Below are 15,000 nucleotides of genomic sequence, written 5' to 3'. Positions count from 1 at the left end.
TTGGAGGAGGACGAGGTATTTCACTAACTTTTTCCGTTTTTGTTGGTTTTATTGAATCATTAACACTATATGTAGATTTTGATGGTGTTACAGCTTCAGGAGAAGATTCAGCTTTACGTTTTTTGGATGGCCTATTTTTCTTTAGCATCCAATCGGTTTCTCTAGCAAGCTCTTCTTTATCAGTTTCATAAACTTCAAAACATGTTTTTTTTGTGATGTTTATATCATTTTTATTATCATTAGCGCATATAGCAGATTTAAGTTTGCCGTTTTCTAATTTAAGATGGGATATCTCATTTTGTAGAGCGGAGCATAATTTTTCTAAGTCAGCAATTTTTTGCATTAGGTCTTTATTACGCACTTAACTGTTTGTGTTGGAATGATTGGGCCCGCCATCCTGTGGTGAAGAACCCATTTCACCTCGGTATAGGCCGTATGGTAACATCTTTTCGTAGGGTCGATAATGCAGTCAACGGTGACAGTTTCTTGTCAGCCACACGAGATTTGTTTACACTCGCGATAGCGGAGCTTTGTTTATTGTGAATTTTTTCTTTACACTTTGCTTTTGTTTGGTTTATTAACATTAATTTTCGAATAAAAATAAATATCGCGATTTTAAATGCTTGTTATGTACTGGTATTCGTTTGCAGTTGCACATGCCTACAAATGCAGTCCTTGCTGTTGTAGTTTTTATTAATTAATTGTTTAAGTAATTGATTAATGCACATTGCAGCCGATCTATCCTTCCTGTACGCAAAAGAAAAGAAAGAAAGGCATCGGCTATTCTTATCTTGAGCATTTGGTTAAATAACTTTATGACTGAAATCAAGGAAATAGGTCTAACATTTTTTGAAGTCTGTGAAGTCCTTATCTTGGGTAGTGCTTAGCTTTTTTCAGAAGTAGACGATAGGACTTGGCTAGTCCCTCATTCCACCAAGCCTTTGGTTTGCATTTCACAGGCCAACGGAAGGTGGCAGCAAATCTTTCTTCTTGAAGTTTGTTTTCAATCATTTCAAGAGATGGATCAAAGGAAATATCCCCTAAAGCATTTAGAAGCTTCTTTTTGGCGAGACATTTGGAATTGTTAACAGTAACTTTAGAGAACTACATATTAAGATTGGAAAATGGCGACTACTACCACCCTGAAAAGGCAGAAGATTCCAAGTACAGTGGCAAGGAGCATTTGTGAAGTTTAGATCCAACACCGACCCATCGACCCTGTTTAGATCTCTTTTAAAAGTAAAACAAGAATTGTTCAGACACCAGAAACTGGATGAATTTCCAAGTTCAACCAATTTCTTACCAAATGGGTGAATTTATACTGTTACGACACACAGTCGACCTGGCATTGGAATCACCACAAATTAACACATTTCTAAAACCGTTTAGAAGCTGAAAAAACCTTTTGACTTCGGTCGCAAAATAATTTAAGTGCAGACTTGGAGGGAAGTAGACCGCACAAATTACAAAGTTTGGGTTTAGATTAAGCGTTTTTGCAACAATTATATCACGATTAGAAGAGAACGTTATGCTCTTGAATTGAATATGTTTTTTCAGGGCTATGGCTACACCCCCATAGCCATCTGGTCTGTTTTTGAAGTGAAAATTCTTAGGCGTCGATGGACGAGCGGGAATGGACAGTAAAATTTCAAGGCCATGCAACGTTTTGGGCATTTTCGTTCGGCGAGAGAGAAAAAAGATATAACGTAGAGGAAAAGGAGAGAGAGAGCTATACCTTATATATTTTATAGAAATTTACCATCATAAGTATATCAATTTTCGGTTGATTATTCGCTGTTGACCGTCTGATATTTGACAATTTATGTTTTGTATTATTTTATTACGGGCATCAGTCACAATGCTCTGTTTAAATATTGGCTTATTTAAGGTTTTTTGTTGTTGCAATGAATGGAAAGCGTTAGTCAAAAGATTTCAGATTGTTCAGTGTACTTCTGTAAAAAAAGGCCGATTGATGTTTAATGCAAAGTTGGATGAGCTTGCTCTATTGTGAATAGTATGTAAGCAGTGCTATTAGGTAAAAGCAAGACACCTATGCCGAAGCAAGTTTTATTTCAGCGTCGCTGCTAGACAGATTCAATTTGAAGAATGTTTAGGAATTATCGCAGTTAGGGCCTTCGCACACGGGTCGTACCGTCAGTGGCTTTTCCGCACACATTGCAACTATATAAGGTAAAAGTACGAGTTGTCAATATGTCGAGCGATGAAATGAGGAATTTATTAGTAAATGTTGTCTATTTGTATTCTCTGTAAAACTTGTCAATTTATTTAGATATATATTCTTTCTCTCTCTCTCTCATTCTCTCTGCCTTGAAAGTTTCACTTCTGTTATGTGTACTACGCTACACGCACTTTTTTTAATCATATTAAAATTGATATAATTCCTACATTTATTTTCATCATACTCAAATATTTCACTAAGACAAACCACATCAACCTGATTATTAATCAATATTGTCTATATTTGTCTTCATCGATTGGCAATTATAATGCAGACATTTCCTCTAATAAATTTACTGATGACGAACCGCACTTAAAAATACTACATCTCAATTAGCCAAAATCGGATCCTCTTACTGTTCAGTTTGGTGACCTAGGCAAGGGTTTCAGTGTCATTAAGCCTGACGCAAGTAGCTTTTGCTATCTTCATTAGCTCCCATAACACCTTTTCTAGCTGGGAGAACACTGCAACTACACGAGGCTTGACACCCTTCTTGACAACTGAGCTGTATTTCTTTTTGGTCAAGGAACAATTTATGACTTCATTAGAGTCGATCATGTTGTCGTTCTCAACCAGTGACGGGAATTCCGTATCTTCAACATCTAAGCCATAGAAGCGGTTGTTGCTTTTCGGAAAGAATGTATTGAGCACTTCTTTACGAGTTAACTATTTAACTGTTTTCAGTTTGTTTATCTCATTATCCTTGTTGTTGTTGTAGTAGCATAAACATTCCCCATACTTCCATACGGGGAATGCTGGATATAAATCCGGGTCGTTTCGGTAACGTAGAACCGACTGTCGTGGAAACGATCTCATTCTCCTTTTTCAACACTGGACACTTTCCTCTATCAGAGTATTTATGGTTGTTGTTGTTTTAAGAGTAATAGAAGCCCGTCAGTGTAGGGTATATCACCGGTCATCTTCGTCTAGCTAATCTAAAGGTAGGTCCAGGAAACATGCTGTTTCGACGGGTTGGGTCCAGAGGGAGAGGGGTGTTAGATGAGTAGGTTTTAAAGGGCATGTGAAAAGGTGGTTAGTGTTGTGCGGGGTACCTTCACATGCCGGACATATGTTTGGTATGTCGGAGTCAATTCTGGATAAGTAGGAGTTTAACCTGATACTTGATTAATAAAAAAATAAACTTAATAAAATCAAAAATCTGCTTTTTTATTGCCTCTAGGGCGGAACAAAGTTCGTATATTAAAAAAGGAAAAATTAAGATGCCTCATTATTCATAAATTCATTATGAATGTATAAATACATATATAAGGTACAGCAGCTACTGGGTGCCCATCTGGTCTAAAACTGTGTTACGCTTGAGCCACCGACGATGAGAATTGGCTGAAGTAAAGCCAATGCTTTAGCGTTGACATGTGTACTTAAACGTTGTCTGTGAGCCATGGCATACTATTTCGCCACGTCAGTGACGAATAGCATACCAAGATTACGATGGAGGTCGAGATTTCTCACATAGTATGAAGCATTGATGATGTTGCGCAACACTTTATTTTGGAATCGTTGGATAATAGTCATGCAAGATTCGCTTGAGCATCCCCATAGCTGAATGCCATACGTCCAGACCAGTTTAAGTATTTGATTATATAGCAGTAGTTTGTTGTTCGTTGACAGAATAGAGTGCCTACCAATAAGATAAAGAAGGTTTTTTGTTTTTAATTCCAGCTCTTCACGCTTTTTCTTGACATGCACCTTCCAACGCATTTTAGCTTTAAGGGTTATTCCAAGATATTTTGCCTCGTTGATGTACGGTATATTTACGCTGTTTATGTAGACTGGCTTGTAAATTGCTTTTGTTTTCAGGCCGAATACAATGTGCACTGATTTTGAATTATTTAATTTGATACGCCATTTTTTCCCATGTTGCAATAGAACTCACCGCTGATTGAAATTTTGTCGTTGTAGTCTCGATCACTTCTCCAACTGCTAGGATAGCCGTGTCATCTGCAAAGGTTGCGGTAACGTGTTGCTCGTGAACCGGTAAGTCATACGTATACAAGATGTACAGGAGAGGGCCCAGGATGCTTCCTTGAGGTACCCCCGCGCTTGCTTTTTGCAATGAAGAATAGGCGTTGTCCAGTCTGACACGAAAGTATCTGCCATCAAGGTCGGATGAAAGGATTTTGGAATAATTCCTGGGCAAAATCAATTTTAGTTCGTGGAGTAAGCTCGTATGCCAAACTTTGTCAAACGCCTGTGAGACGTCAAGAAACACCGCTGCGCAAACTTTATTTTACTCTATCGCACACTCTATGGTTCAAACAACCCTGTGAACTTGGTCGATTGTGGAGTGATTTTTTCGAAAGCCAAATGGTGCGTTGGAATAACTCTCTTGTTTTCTATAATCGGCAACATTCGAGTCAGTAACAGTCGTTCAAAAAGTTTGGACAGCATTGACAGCAGAGAAAAAGTTCGGTATGAAGACACATCAATTGGCGATTTTCCGGCTTTCAGGATCATAATTACTTCTGCTGTTTTTCAGTACATAGGAACATATTTTAACAAAAAACACAAATTATTCAATTGAGACAGACAAGTAACACAATTATTGGCCAATCTGTGAAGAATTTCTGCAGTTATGAGGTCGAAACCCGGCATTTTCAAAATTTCGCTCCTTGCTTCTTCGCTACTAACAGGCTCAATGCTGACATCACTTTCAATCCAATTTGACGCGATGTCAATATATTCAGATCCATCATTGGCAGAGAAGGTTTTACGAAGATTTTCTGCAAATAAATTTGCTTTTTGCTCATTTGATTTTGCCCATTGGGTGTCGTTTATTTTGATGGGTGCTATGTGTTTTATCGGTCGATTAAATGACTTTTCTGCCTTCCATAAGGAGTAGTCTGTGGATTTATCAGATGTGAGGCTCTTAAGAAATCGATTGAAATTATCATTTTTGAATTTCTGTATTTGAACGTGTAGTTGTTTTGTGGTTTGGTTGAGTTTCAATTTGTCCTCAGGATATCTGGTTTGCTGCCAACGACGTCTTAGTTTTCGCTTATTTTTTATCAGCAACTTGATATATGATGAGTATTTTTTCTTATTTGATGTGACATTTTTCTGGGGCGTACTGTTCCACGCTGCGTTTTGAATTATTTGCGTGAATTGAAGCACGGCATCATCAAGATCATCAATGGTCACGATACGGTTGGTGTCTACCACCACAGCTTGTACTCGTAATTGCATTTGAAAGTACTGCCAGTCGGTGAAGTTATTAAATAGACGAGGAGACGTGTTATTTAGTACCGCATTTCCTGATATTTCTAAAAGGATCGGTGAGTGGTCAGAGTTCAGATTCAATTTCAATTTCAATTTATTTCAATATCGGAAATAGAAAGATGGTTTGCGGGAATATTTTTGAAGACAAAAAAGTCAATCAAATCAGGTATTTTGTTCATGTCTGAAGGCCAATATGTTGGCTTGCCAGTCGAAATTATTTCGCAACCTTTTTGTCTTATGGCTTTAAACATTTCGCGCCCTTTTGTCGTTGTAAGCCTAGACCCCCAATGTACATACATATGTGCTTAGCGTTGAAATCGCCTCCTTTAATAAAACGTCCTTTGTATCTTTCGATGAGAGATACATAATCTTCTGATTTTAGTTGGTGTGTGGGTGGGCTGTATAAAGCTGTTGGTAATATTTGTTGCTCGAAGGCCTCGACAGAAACGGAAGTTGTTTGAAATTCCTCGGCGCTGAGTTGGTCTTCCAAGTGGTGAGTTATATTATTTTTTATGAGAACGGCGCTGCCACCTCTTGCACAATTGTTGGGGTGAATAGTAAGGTATAGGGAATAATGTTTAAAATTCAAATATGAATGTCTTGTGAAGTGTGTTTCAGCTATTAGGCAGACGTCAATTTCGTCGTGGTTTAACAGAACTTCTAGCTCTGTTTGGTGTTTAGCTAGACCGTTGGCATTCCATAATATTATTTTTAGTGTTTTATTCATAGTCAAGAAATTGCATGTTTTGTTCAAGGGCACACAAGCGTTTTTCAATTGATTTGAAGATTTGGCCTTGTTCATTTAATTTGCTTAATATAGCTGAAACGGGATTTGCACAATAGGTTCGTTCGGTAATAAAGTTTTGGTTATTTGTGCGTATGTAGCCAGTTTATTTATTATAGGGATTTTTGTCGGATTATTTGTAAGACTTGTAGTAGTTGTAGCACATTTTGGGATTGTGTGTTGTTTGTTTGTACTGTTAACTGGTTTTGAATTTTGGGATCGCTTTTTCGTTCTCCAATCCAATCGGTTTCTCTAGCAAGCTCTTCTTTATCAGTTTCATAAACTTCAAAACATGTTTTTTTGTGATGTTTATATCAGTTTCATTATCATCAACGCATATAGCAGATTTAGGTTTGCCGTTTTCTAATTTAAGATGGGATATCTCATTTTGTAGAGCAGTGTATAATTTTTCTAAGTCAACAATTTTTTGCATTAGGTCTTTATTACGCACTTAACTGTTTGTGTTGGAATGATTGGGCCCGCCACCCTGTGGGGAAGAACCCATTTCACCTCGGTATAGGCCGTATGGTAACATCTTTTCGTAGGGTCGATAATGCAGTCAACGGTGACAGTTTCTTGTCAGCCACACGAGATTTGTTTACACTCGCGATAGCGGAGCTTTGTTTATTGTGAATTTTTTCTTTACACTTTGCTTTTGTTTGGTTTATTAACATTAATTTTCGAATAAAAATAAACATCGCGATTTTAAATGCTTGTTATGTACTGGTATTCGTTTGCAGTTTCACACGCCTACAAATGCAGTCCTTGCTGTTGTAGTTTTTATTAATTAATTGTTTAAGTAATTGATTAATGCACATTGCAGCCGATCTATCCTTCCTGTACGCAAAAGAAAAGAAAGAAAGGCATCGGCTATTCTTATCTTGAGCATTTGGTTAAATAACTTTATGACTGAAATCAAGGAAATAGGTCTAACATTTTTTGAAGTCTGTGAGGTCCTTATCTTGGATAGTGCTTAGCTTTTTTCACAAGTAGACGATAGGACTTGGCTAGTCCCTCATTCCACCAAGCCTTTGGTTTGCATTTCGCAGGCCAACGGAAGGTGGCAGCAAATCTTTCTTCTTGAAGTTTTTTTTTCAATCATTTCAAGAGATGGATCAAAGGAAATATCCCCTAAAGCATTTAGAAGCTTCTTTTTGGCGAGACATTTGGAATTGTTAACAGTAACTTTAGAGAACTACATATTAAGATTGGAAAATGGCGACTACCACCAACCTGAAAAGGCAGAAGATTCCAAGTACAGTGGCAAGGAGCATTTGTGAAGTTTAGATCCAACACCGACCCATCGACCCTGTTTAGATCTCTTTTAAAAGTAAAACAAGAATTGTTCAGACACCAGAAATTGGATGAATTTCCAAGTTCAACCAATTTCTTACCAAATGGGTGAATTTATACTGTTACGACACACAGTCGACCTGGCATTGGAATCACCACAAATTAACACATTTCTAAAACCGTTTAGAAGCTGAAACAACCTTTTGACTTCGGTCGCAAAATAATTTAAGTGCAGACTTGGAGGGAAGTAGACCGCACAAATTACAAAGTTTGGGTTTAAATTAACCGTTTTTGCAACAATTATATCACGATTAGAAGCGAACGTTGTGCTCTTGAATTGAATATGTTTTTTCAGGGCTATGGCTACACCCCCATAGCCATCTGGTCTGTTTTTGAAGTGAAAATTCTTAGGCGTCGATAGACGAGCGGGAATGGACAGTAAAATTTCAAGGCCATGCAACGTTTTGGGCATTTTCGTTCGGCGAGAGAGAAAAAAGATATAACGTAGAGGAAAAGGAGAGAGAGAGCTATACCTTATATATTTTATAGAAATTTACCATCATAAGTATATCAATTTTCGGTTGATTATTTGCTGTTGACCGTCTGATATTTGACAATTTATATTTTGTATTATTTTATTACGGGCATCAGTCACAATGCTCTGTTTAAATATTGGCTTATTTAAGGTTTTTTGTTGTTGCAATGAATGGAAAGCGTTAGTCAAAAGATTTCAGATTGTTCAGTGTACTTCTGTAAAAAAAGGCCGATTGATGTTTAATGCAAAGTTGGATGAGCTTGCTCTATTGTGAATAGTATGTAAGCAGTGCTATTAGGTAAAAGCAAGACACCTATGCCGAAGCAAGTTTTATTTCAGCGTCGCTGCTAGACAGATTCAATTTGAAGAATGTTTAGGAATTATCGCAGTTAGGGCCTTCGCACACGGGTCGTACCGTCAGTGGCTTTTCCGCACACATTGCAACTATATAAGGTAAAAGTACGAGTTGTCAATATGTCGAGCGATGAAATGAGGAATTTATTAGTAAATGTTGTCTATTTGTATTCTCTGTAAAAGTTGTCAATTTATTTAGATATATATTCTTTCTCTCTCTCTCTCATTCTCTCTCGGTACTGTCCGTCATTCTTTGTCTGCCTTGAAAGTTTCACTTCTGTTATGTGTACTACGCTACACGCACTTTTTTTAATCATATTAAAATTGATATAATTCCTACATTTATTTTCATCATACTCAAATATTTCACTAAGACAAACCACATCAACCTGATTATTAATCAATATTGTCTATATTTGTCTTCATCGATTGGCAATTATAATGCAGACATTTCCTCTAATAAATTTAGTGATGACGAACCGCACTTAAAAATACTACATCTCGATTAGCCAAAATCGGATCCTCTTACTGTTCAGTTTGGTGACCTAGGCAAGGGTTTCAGTGTCATTAAGCCTGACGCAAGTAGCTTTTGCTATCCTCATTAGCTCCCATAACACCTTTTCTAGCTGGGAGAACACTGCAACTACACGAGGCTTGACACCCTTCTTGACAACTGAGCTGTATTTCTTTTTGGTCAAGGAACAATTTATGACTTCATTAGAGTCGATCATGTTGTCGTTCTCAACCAGTGACGGGAATTCCGTATCTTCAACATCTAAGCCATAGAAGCGGTTGTTGCTTTTCGGAAAGAATGTATTGAGCACTTCTTTACGAGTTAACTATTTAACTGTTTTCAGTTTGTTTATCTCATTATCCTTGTTGTTGTTGTAGTAGCATAAACATTCCCCATACTTCCATACGGGGAATGCTGGATATAAATCCGGGTCGTTTCGGTAACGTAGAACCGACTGTCGTGGAAACGATCTCATTCTCCTTTTTCAACACTGGACACTTTCCTCTATCAGAGTATTTATGGTTGTTGTTGTTTTAAGAGTAATAGAAGCCCGTCAGTGTAGGGTATATCACCGGTCATCTTCGTCTAGCTAATCTAAAGGTAGGTCCAGGAAACATGCTGTTTCGACGGGTTGGGTCCAGAGGGAGAGGGGTGTTAGATGAGTAGGTTTTAAAGGGCATGTGAAAAGGTGGTTAGTGTTGTGCGGGGTACCTTCACATGCCGGACATATGTTTGGTATGTCGGAGTCAATTCTGGATAAGTAGGAGTTTAACCTGATACTTGATTAATAAAAAAATAAACTTAATAAAATCAAAAATCTGCTTTTTTATTGCTTCTAGGGCGGAACAAAGTTCGTCGGGGCAGCTAGTTGTATATTAAAAAAGGAAAAATTAAGATGCCTCATTATTCATAAATTCATTATGAATGTATAAATACATATATAAGGTACAGCAGCTACTGGGTGCCCATCTGGTCTAAAACTGTGTTACGCTTGAGCCGCCGACGATGAGAATTGGCTGAAGTAAAGCCAATGCTTTAGCGTTGACATGTGTACTTAAACGTTGTCTGTGAGCCATGGCATACTATTTCGCCACGTCAGTGACGAATAGCATACCAAGATTACGATGGAGGTCGAGATTTCTCACATAGTATGAAGCATTGACGATGTTGCGCAACACTTTATTTTGGAATCGTTGGATAATAGTCATGCAAGATTCGCTTGAGCATCCCCATAACTGAATGCCATACGTCCAGACCAGTAGTGCGATTCACTAACTCTTATCGATTCGACAATTGTTATTTTTCTCTTCAGTATTTGTCGATTGCACTGTCGATTGTGCTATTCACTAACTTATGTTAACTAACACTGAACAGCTGTTTTCTTCTATTTATTCAAACTGATAGAGAGTGGCATCTTTGTCAAATTAAATGTCAGAATGAGCGAATAACATGAAGAAGAGAAACAAAAAAACATAGACGCCAAACTGATAAGTGCAATTGTGAGTGTTTTTTACCAAAAATATATGTACAAAGTAAGTACAATAAAATAACTCTTTATTTCAATTTATTGTTTTATTAATAATTTTTGTATATTGCTTTAGGATGACATCGACAGCTACCAAAAGAAGCCGTGCCACACCCGAGCAGCTAAATCGCCTGCTTGACTACCTAATGGAAGTCCCGGGTCTAGCAGGATCTAGGTTCCACAGCCTCCATGGTAAATTCGAGTGCGACAAAAAGTGGAGCGAGCTAGCAACAAAATTAAATAGTCTGGGTGGAGCAGTGAAGACGGTGAATCAATGGCAAACGGTAAGAAAATATTGTGTTATTACTTAAAAGTAGAGATGTTAATCATTTCCCTAAAAAGGTATGGCGGGACTTAAAAAGCCGCACCAGCATTAAAGCACGGAATAGGCGAAGGCAACAAGCTTTAACTGGAAACAGGCCTATAAGTGAGGAGCCCCTAACGGAATTCGAGAGGCGGGTGTCTGCTCTTATAGGGGAGGAGTATATGAAGGGCCACGATTCAACCCCTGAAAATATTCCACTGGAGGAGGTACTCCACTGCATGAAGTGTATGATTTAAAGTGTAACTTACTGGTGTGTAAATTTTTAGGTAATCCAAATGGGTGTCGAAGTGGAAGATGAAAGGGTGATTTTGGAAGCCCCGTCGCCTTTACGGACGCCACTGGCAGAGAATTTCACGCTGAGGTCAGGTAATTCCCATATCTCAGACAGGAGAGCACCACGGGCGAGCTTGAAAAGAAAGCGCATGGAAGAAGACGGTAATGCTCGGAAGAAATTTTTGGAGATAGCCGAAAAACAGGCAGATGCACTAAAGGTAATTTCTTTTGAAGTTAATGTAAAATAATTTTATTATGTTTGTCCATTGCTGATTGTTTTTTAATAGATGCTAGCCCAGTCGAGTATAGAAACAGTAGAAGTCGCGAAACAACAAGCAGATGCTTTAAAGGTAATTTATTTTCAACACATAAAAGTGGCATTTTATTAATTGTTCTTGCTATTTTTTAATAGATCTTAGCCGAAAGCAGCTCTGCAATTGCTCAGGCTAATAAAATGATGGCGGAGGCAATAGCCGTATTGGGGAATGGATTAAGCGCTACCGCAGAAGCATTCAACAATCTAACGAATGCAATCTACCGTATGTAGATTAGAAACCAATTCCGCAGTTCCTTTTTATGTGCATATATACATAATGTTTATTTTAGTACCTGAAGTTACTTTTTATTTGAATTTTATAAGTAAACATGCTGTGGTAATGTTAAGTAACATTAATTAAATGAATTAGAATGTATTGTTTTCGTTTTTACAAATAGACTGACCTTTGAATTTATAAACCATGTGTACATACGCTTATGCATACCTATATACATAAATAGATTTATGTGCCTGTAACCTAAAACTGTATGTAAACTGAAGTTAAAGACTGAATTTTTATTTATTTATTTATTTTTTATTGAATCTGCATGTAATTTTGTTCAATAAAACGGTTTAACAATAAATATAAAAATGTTTTAACTTTTTATACCCGAGTGTTCACATAGATATGTATGCGGAACGATTATGAGTGAAAATAGTATTTAAGTAAAAAAATTAGCAATCAGTCGGTCTTGGATGCGCTTTGCTGTTGAGGATGGTGCATCTTGGTTTACAAAAACGTCGTTTTTTCTGGGCTCTGTGAACTCATTTTCGGTCTGGTATATTCCTTCTCTTAAACGAATATTATGTAAAACTGAGCCCGCGTTAACTACTTGTCCAGTAAATCCTGGATCGTACAAGAGTGTCCTTTGTTGAGACAAGCACCGCCACGTTGCCTTAAGAACACCAAAAAGTCTCTCAACTGGGTTACGAGCTTTGCACAATGCCTCATTGTACAAGAATTTCGGAGTACCTTCCGGTTGGTTTGTTAGAGGAGTCATCAGCCAAGGCTCCAAAGGGTACCCGGAATCACCTGCAGATAATTTTTGATTTTTAATTCCCTTATTTTTATTTAAATATATTTATTAATAGATTAAAAAGCCTACCAATCAAAAACAAGTTATGGTTTCCAATTTCAAAATTCCGTTGCATAACCATTCGCACCGCAGAGGAACTCCAAATGTATGAATCGTGCCGTGCTCCCGGAAATTTGGCATTTACGTTCAAAATTTTAAGTGTAGGATCACATATCTGTAAAACATTAAAAGGGAATCTTGATTCTTGAATACTTTACAAATTATGTTGTTACCATTTGGACATTAAGCGAATGGTAGCCGTGGTGGTTGACATACGCTTCTTCATGACGTTTCGGGGCCAAAATTGACACGTGCGTGCAATCTATAGCTCCAATGGTACCTCCCACAAACGGGGAGGTTGCTGAAGCAAAAATTTCTTTTGCCGCTTGCCGCTCCACTTGGGTCATGGGAAATCTCACCTTTGCGCAAAACATGGAGCTGTTGATTGCAGCTGTTACCCGATGAATGCTACGGCTAACGGACGACTGGCTCATAGATATTCCCCATTGCTCACCTACGGGTCGTTGATAACACCCGGTTGCAAAAAATCGCAGTGCAGCTAGAACCTAGTTGTATAAAGGCAGAATTTAGAACTGAATTAGCTTGAATGTTACCAAATTTACCTGTTTTTCAGTCGAAATCGCTGTTATTCTGGAACCTCTAAGATGGCTGTCAAGCTGCGAAACTACGTCCTCAGTCAAGTCTGGAGTTAAACGGAATAACTTCTGGAACTCCCCTGCATCCAAATCGAAAGGATTGTCCACATGCCGAAGCAAACTTCGATCAACTATTTGAGGGCTCACTTCCTCCTCTCCACGCGATAAATCGTAAGCCAAATACTCAAACGCCATACTCACGCTTTTTAAATAAGTTTTTTTTTCATCTAATTTCACAGTTTTGATTAAAATCACTAGTTCTTCTTTATCGTTTGATTTAACAACACCAAAATTATTGTCGTTTAGTTCGCGATAATCGACAGGTTAACCAAACAGCTGATTTTGTCTTGTCGATTTTCGTAATGAAATGGGTTACTGAATAGCAAAATCGTAAAAATTGTGGTTAAGGAAAGATAACAAAGCGAATATCGATAAAATGTGTTAGTGAATCGCACCACAGTTTAAGTATTTGATTATATAGCAGTAGTTTGTTGTTCGTTGACAGAATAGAGTGTCTACCAGTAAGATAAATAAGGTTTTTTGTTTTTAATTCCAGCTCTTCACGCTTTTTCTTGACATGCACCTTCCAACGCATTTTAGCTTTAAGGGTTATTCCAAGATATTTTGCCTCGTTGACGGACGGTATATTTACGCTGTTTATGTAGACTGGCTTGTAAATTGCTTTTGTTTTCAGGCCGAATACAATGTGCACTGATTTTGAATTATTTAATTTGATACGCCATTTTTTCCCCATGTTGCAATAGAACTCACCGCTGATTGAAATTTTGTCGTTGTAGTCTCGATCACTTCTCCAACTGCTAGGATAGCCGTGTCATCTGCAAAGGTTGCGGTAACGTGTTGCTCGTGAACCGGTAAGTCATACTTATACAAGATGTACAGGAGAGGGCCTAGGATGCTTCCTTGAGGTACCCCCGCGCTTGCTTTTTGCAATGAAGAATAGGCGTTGTCCAGTCTGACACGAAAGTATCTGCCATCAAGGTCGGATCAAAGGATTTTGGAATAATTCCTGGGCAAAATCAATTTTAGTTTGTGGAGTAAGCTCGTATGACAAACTTTGTCAAACGCCTGTGAGACGTCAAGAAACTCCGCTGCGCAAACTTTATTTTACTCTATCGCACACTCTATGGTTCAAACAACCCTGTGAACTTGGTCGATTGTGGAGTGATTTTTTCGAAAGCCAAATGGTGCGTTGGAATAACTCTCTTGTTTTCTATAATCGGCAACATTCGAAACAGTAATAGTCGTTCAAAAAGTTTGGACAGCATTGACAGCAGAGAAAAAGTTCGGTATGAAGACACATCAATTGGCGATTTTCCGGCTTTCAAGATCATAATTACTTCTGCTGTTTTCCAGTACATAGGAACATATTTTAACAAAAAACACAAATTATTCAATTGAGACAGACAAGTAACACAATTATTGGGCAATCTCTGAAGAATTTCTGCAGTTATGAGGTCGAAACCCGGCATTTTGAAAATTTCGCTCATTACTTCTTCGCTACTAACAGGCTCAATGCTGACATCACTTTCAATCCAATTTGACGCGATGTCAATATATTCAGATCCATCATTGGCAGAGAAGGTTTTACGAAGATTTTCTGCAAATAAATTTGCTTTTTGCTCATTTGATTTTGCCCATTGGGTGTCGTTTATTTTGATGGGTGCTATGTGTTTTATCGGTCGATTAAATGACTTTTCTGCCTTCCGTAAGGAGTAGTCTATGAATTTATCAGATGTGAGGCTCTTAAGAAATCGATTGAAATTATCATTTTTGAATTTCTGTATTTGAACGTGTAGTTGTTTTGTGGTTTGGTTGAGTTTCAATTTGTCCTCAGGATATCTGGTTTGCTGCC

General features: G+C 37.8%; 1 protein-coding gene across 1 annotated transcript; it reads right to left on the bottom strand.

The window, feature by feature from the left end:
- Positions 1-12,057: 12,057 nt before the first annotated feature.
- On the bottom strand, positions 12,058-13,322 carry LOC129250747 (putative nuclease HARBI1). The gene is made up of 4 exons (XM_054890346.1): positions 13,095-13,322; positions 12,705-13,037; positions 12,502-12,646; positions 12,058-12,428 (listed from the first exon to the last, which is right to left on the bottom strand). Exons 1-4 carry the CDS (start codon positions 13,320-13,322, stop codon positions 12,058-12,060), a joined length of 1,077 nt encoding a protein of 358 aa, XP_054746321.1.
- Positions 13,323-15,000: the final 1,678 nt, after the last annotated feature.

This window comes from Anastrepha obliqua, chromosome 6 (genome assembly GCF_027943255.1).
Source record: "Anastrepha obliqua isolate idAnaObli1 chromosome 6, idAnaObli1_1.0, whole genome shotgun sequence".
In the NCBI taxonomy this organism is placed as follows: domain Eukaryota; kingdom Metazoa; phylum Arthropoda; class Insecta; order Diptera; family Tephritidae; genus Anastrepha; species Anastrepha obliqua.
The sequence above is the reverse complement of the archived record's forward strand: the minus strand, read 5'-3'. Positions and strand labels throughout refer to the sequence as shown.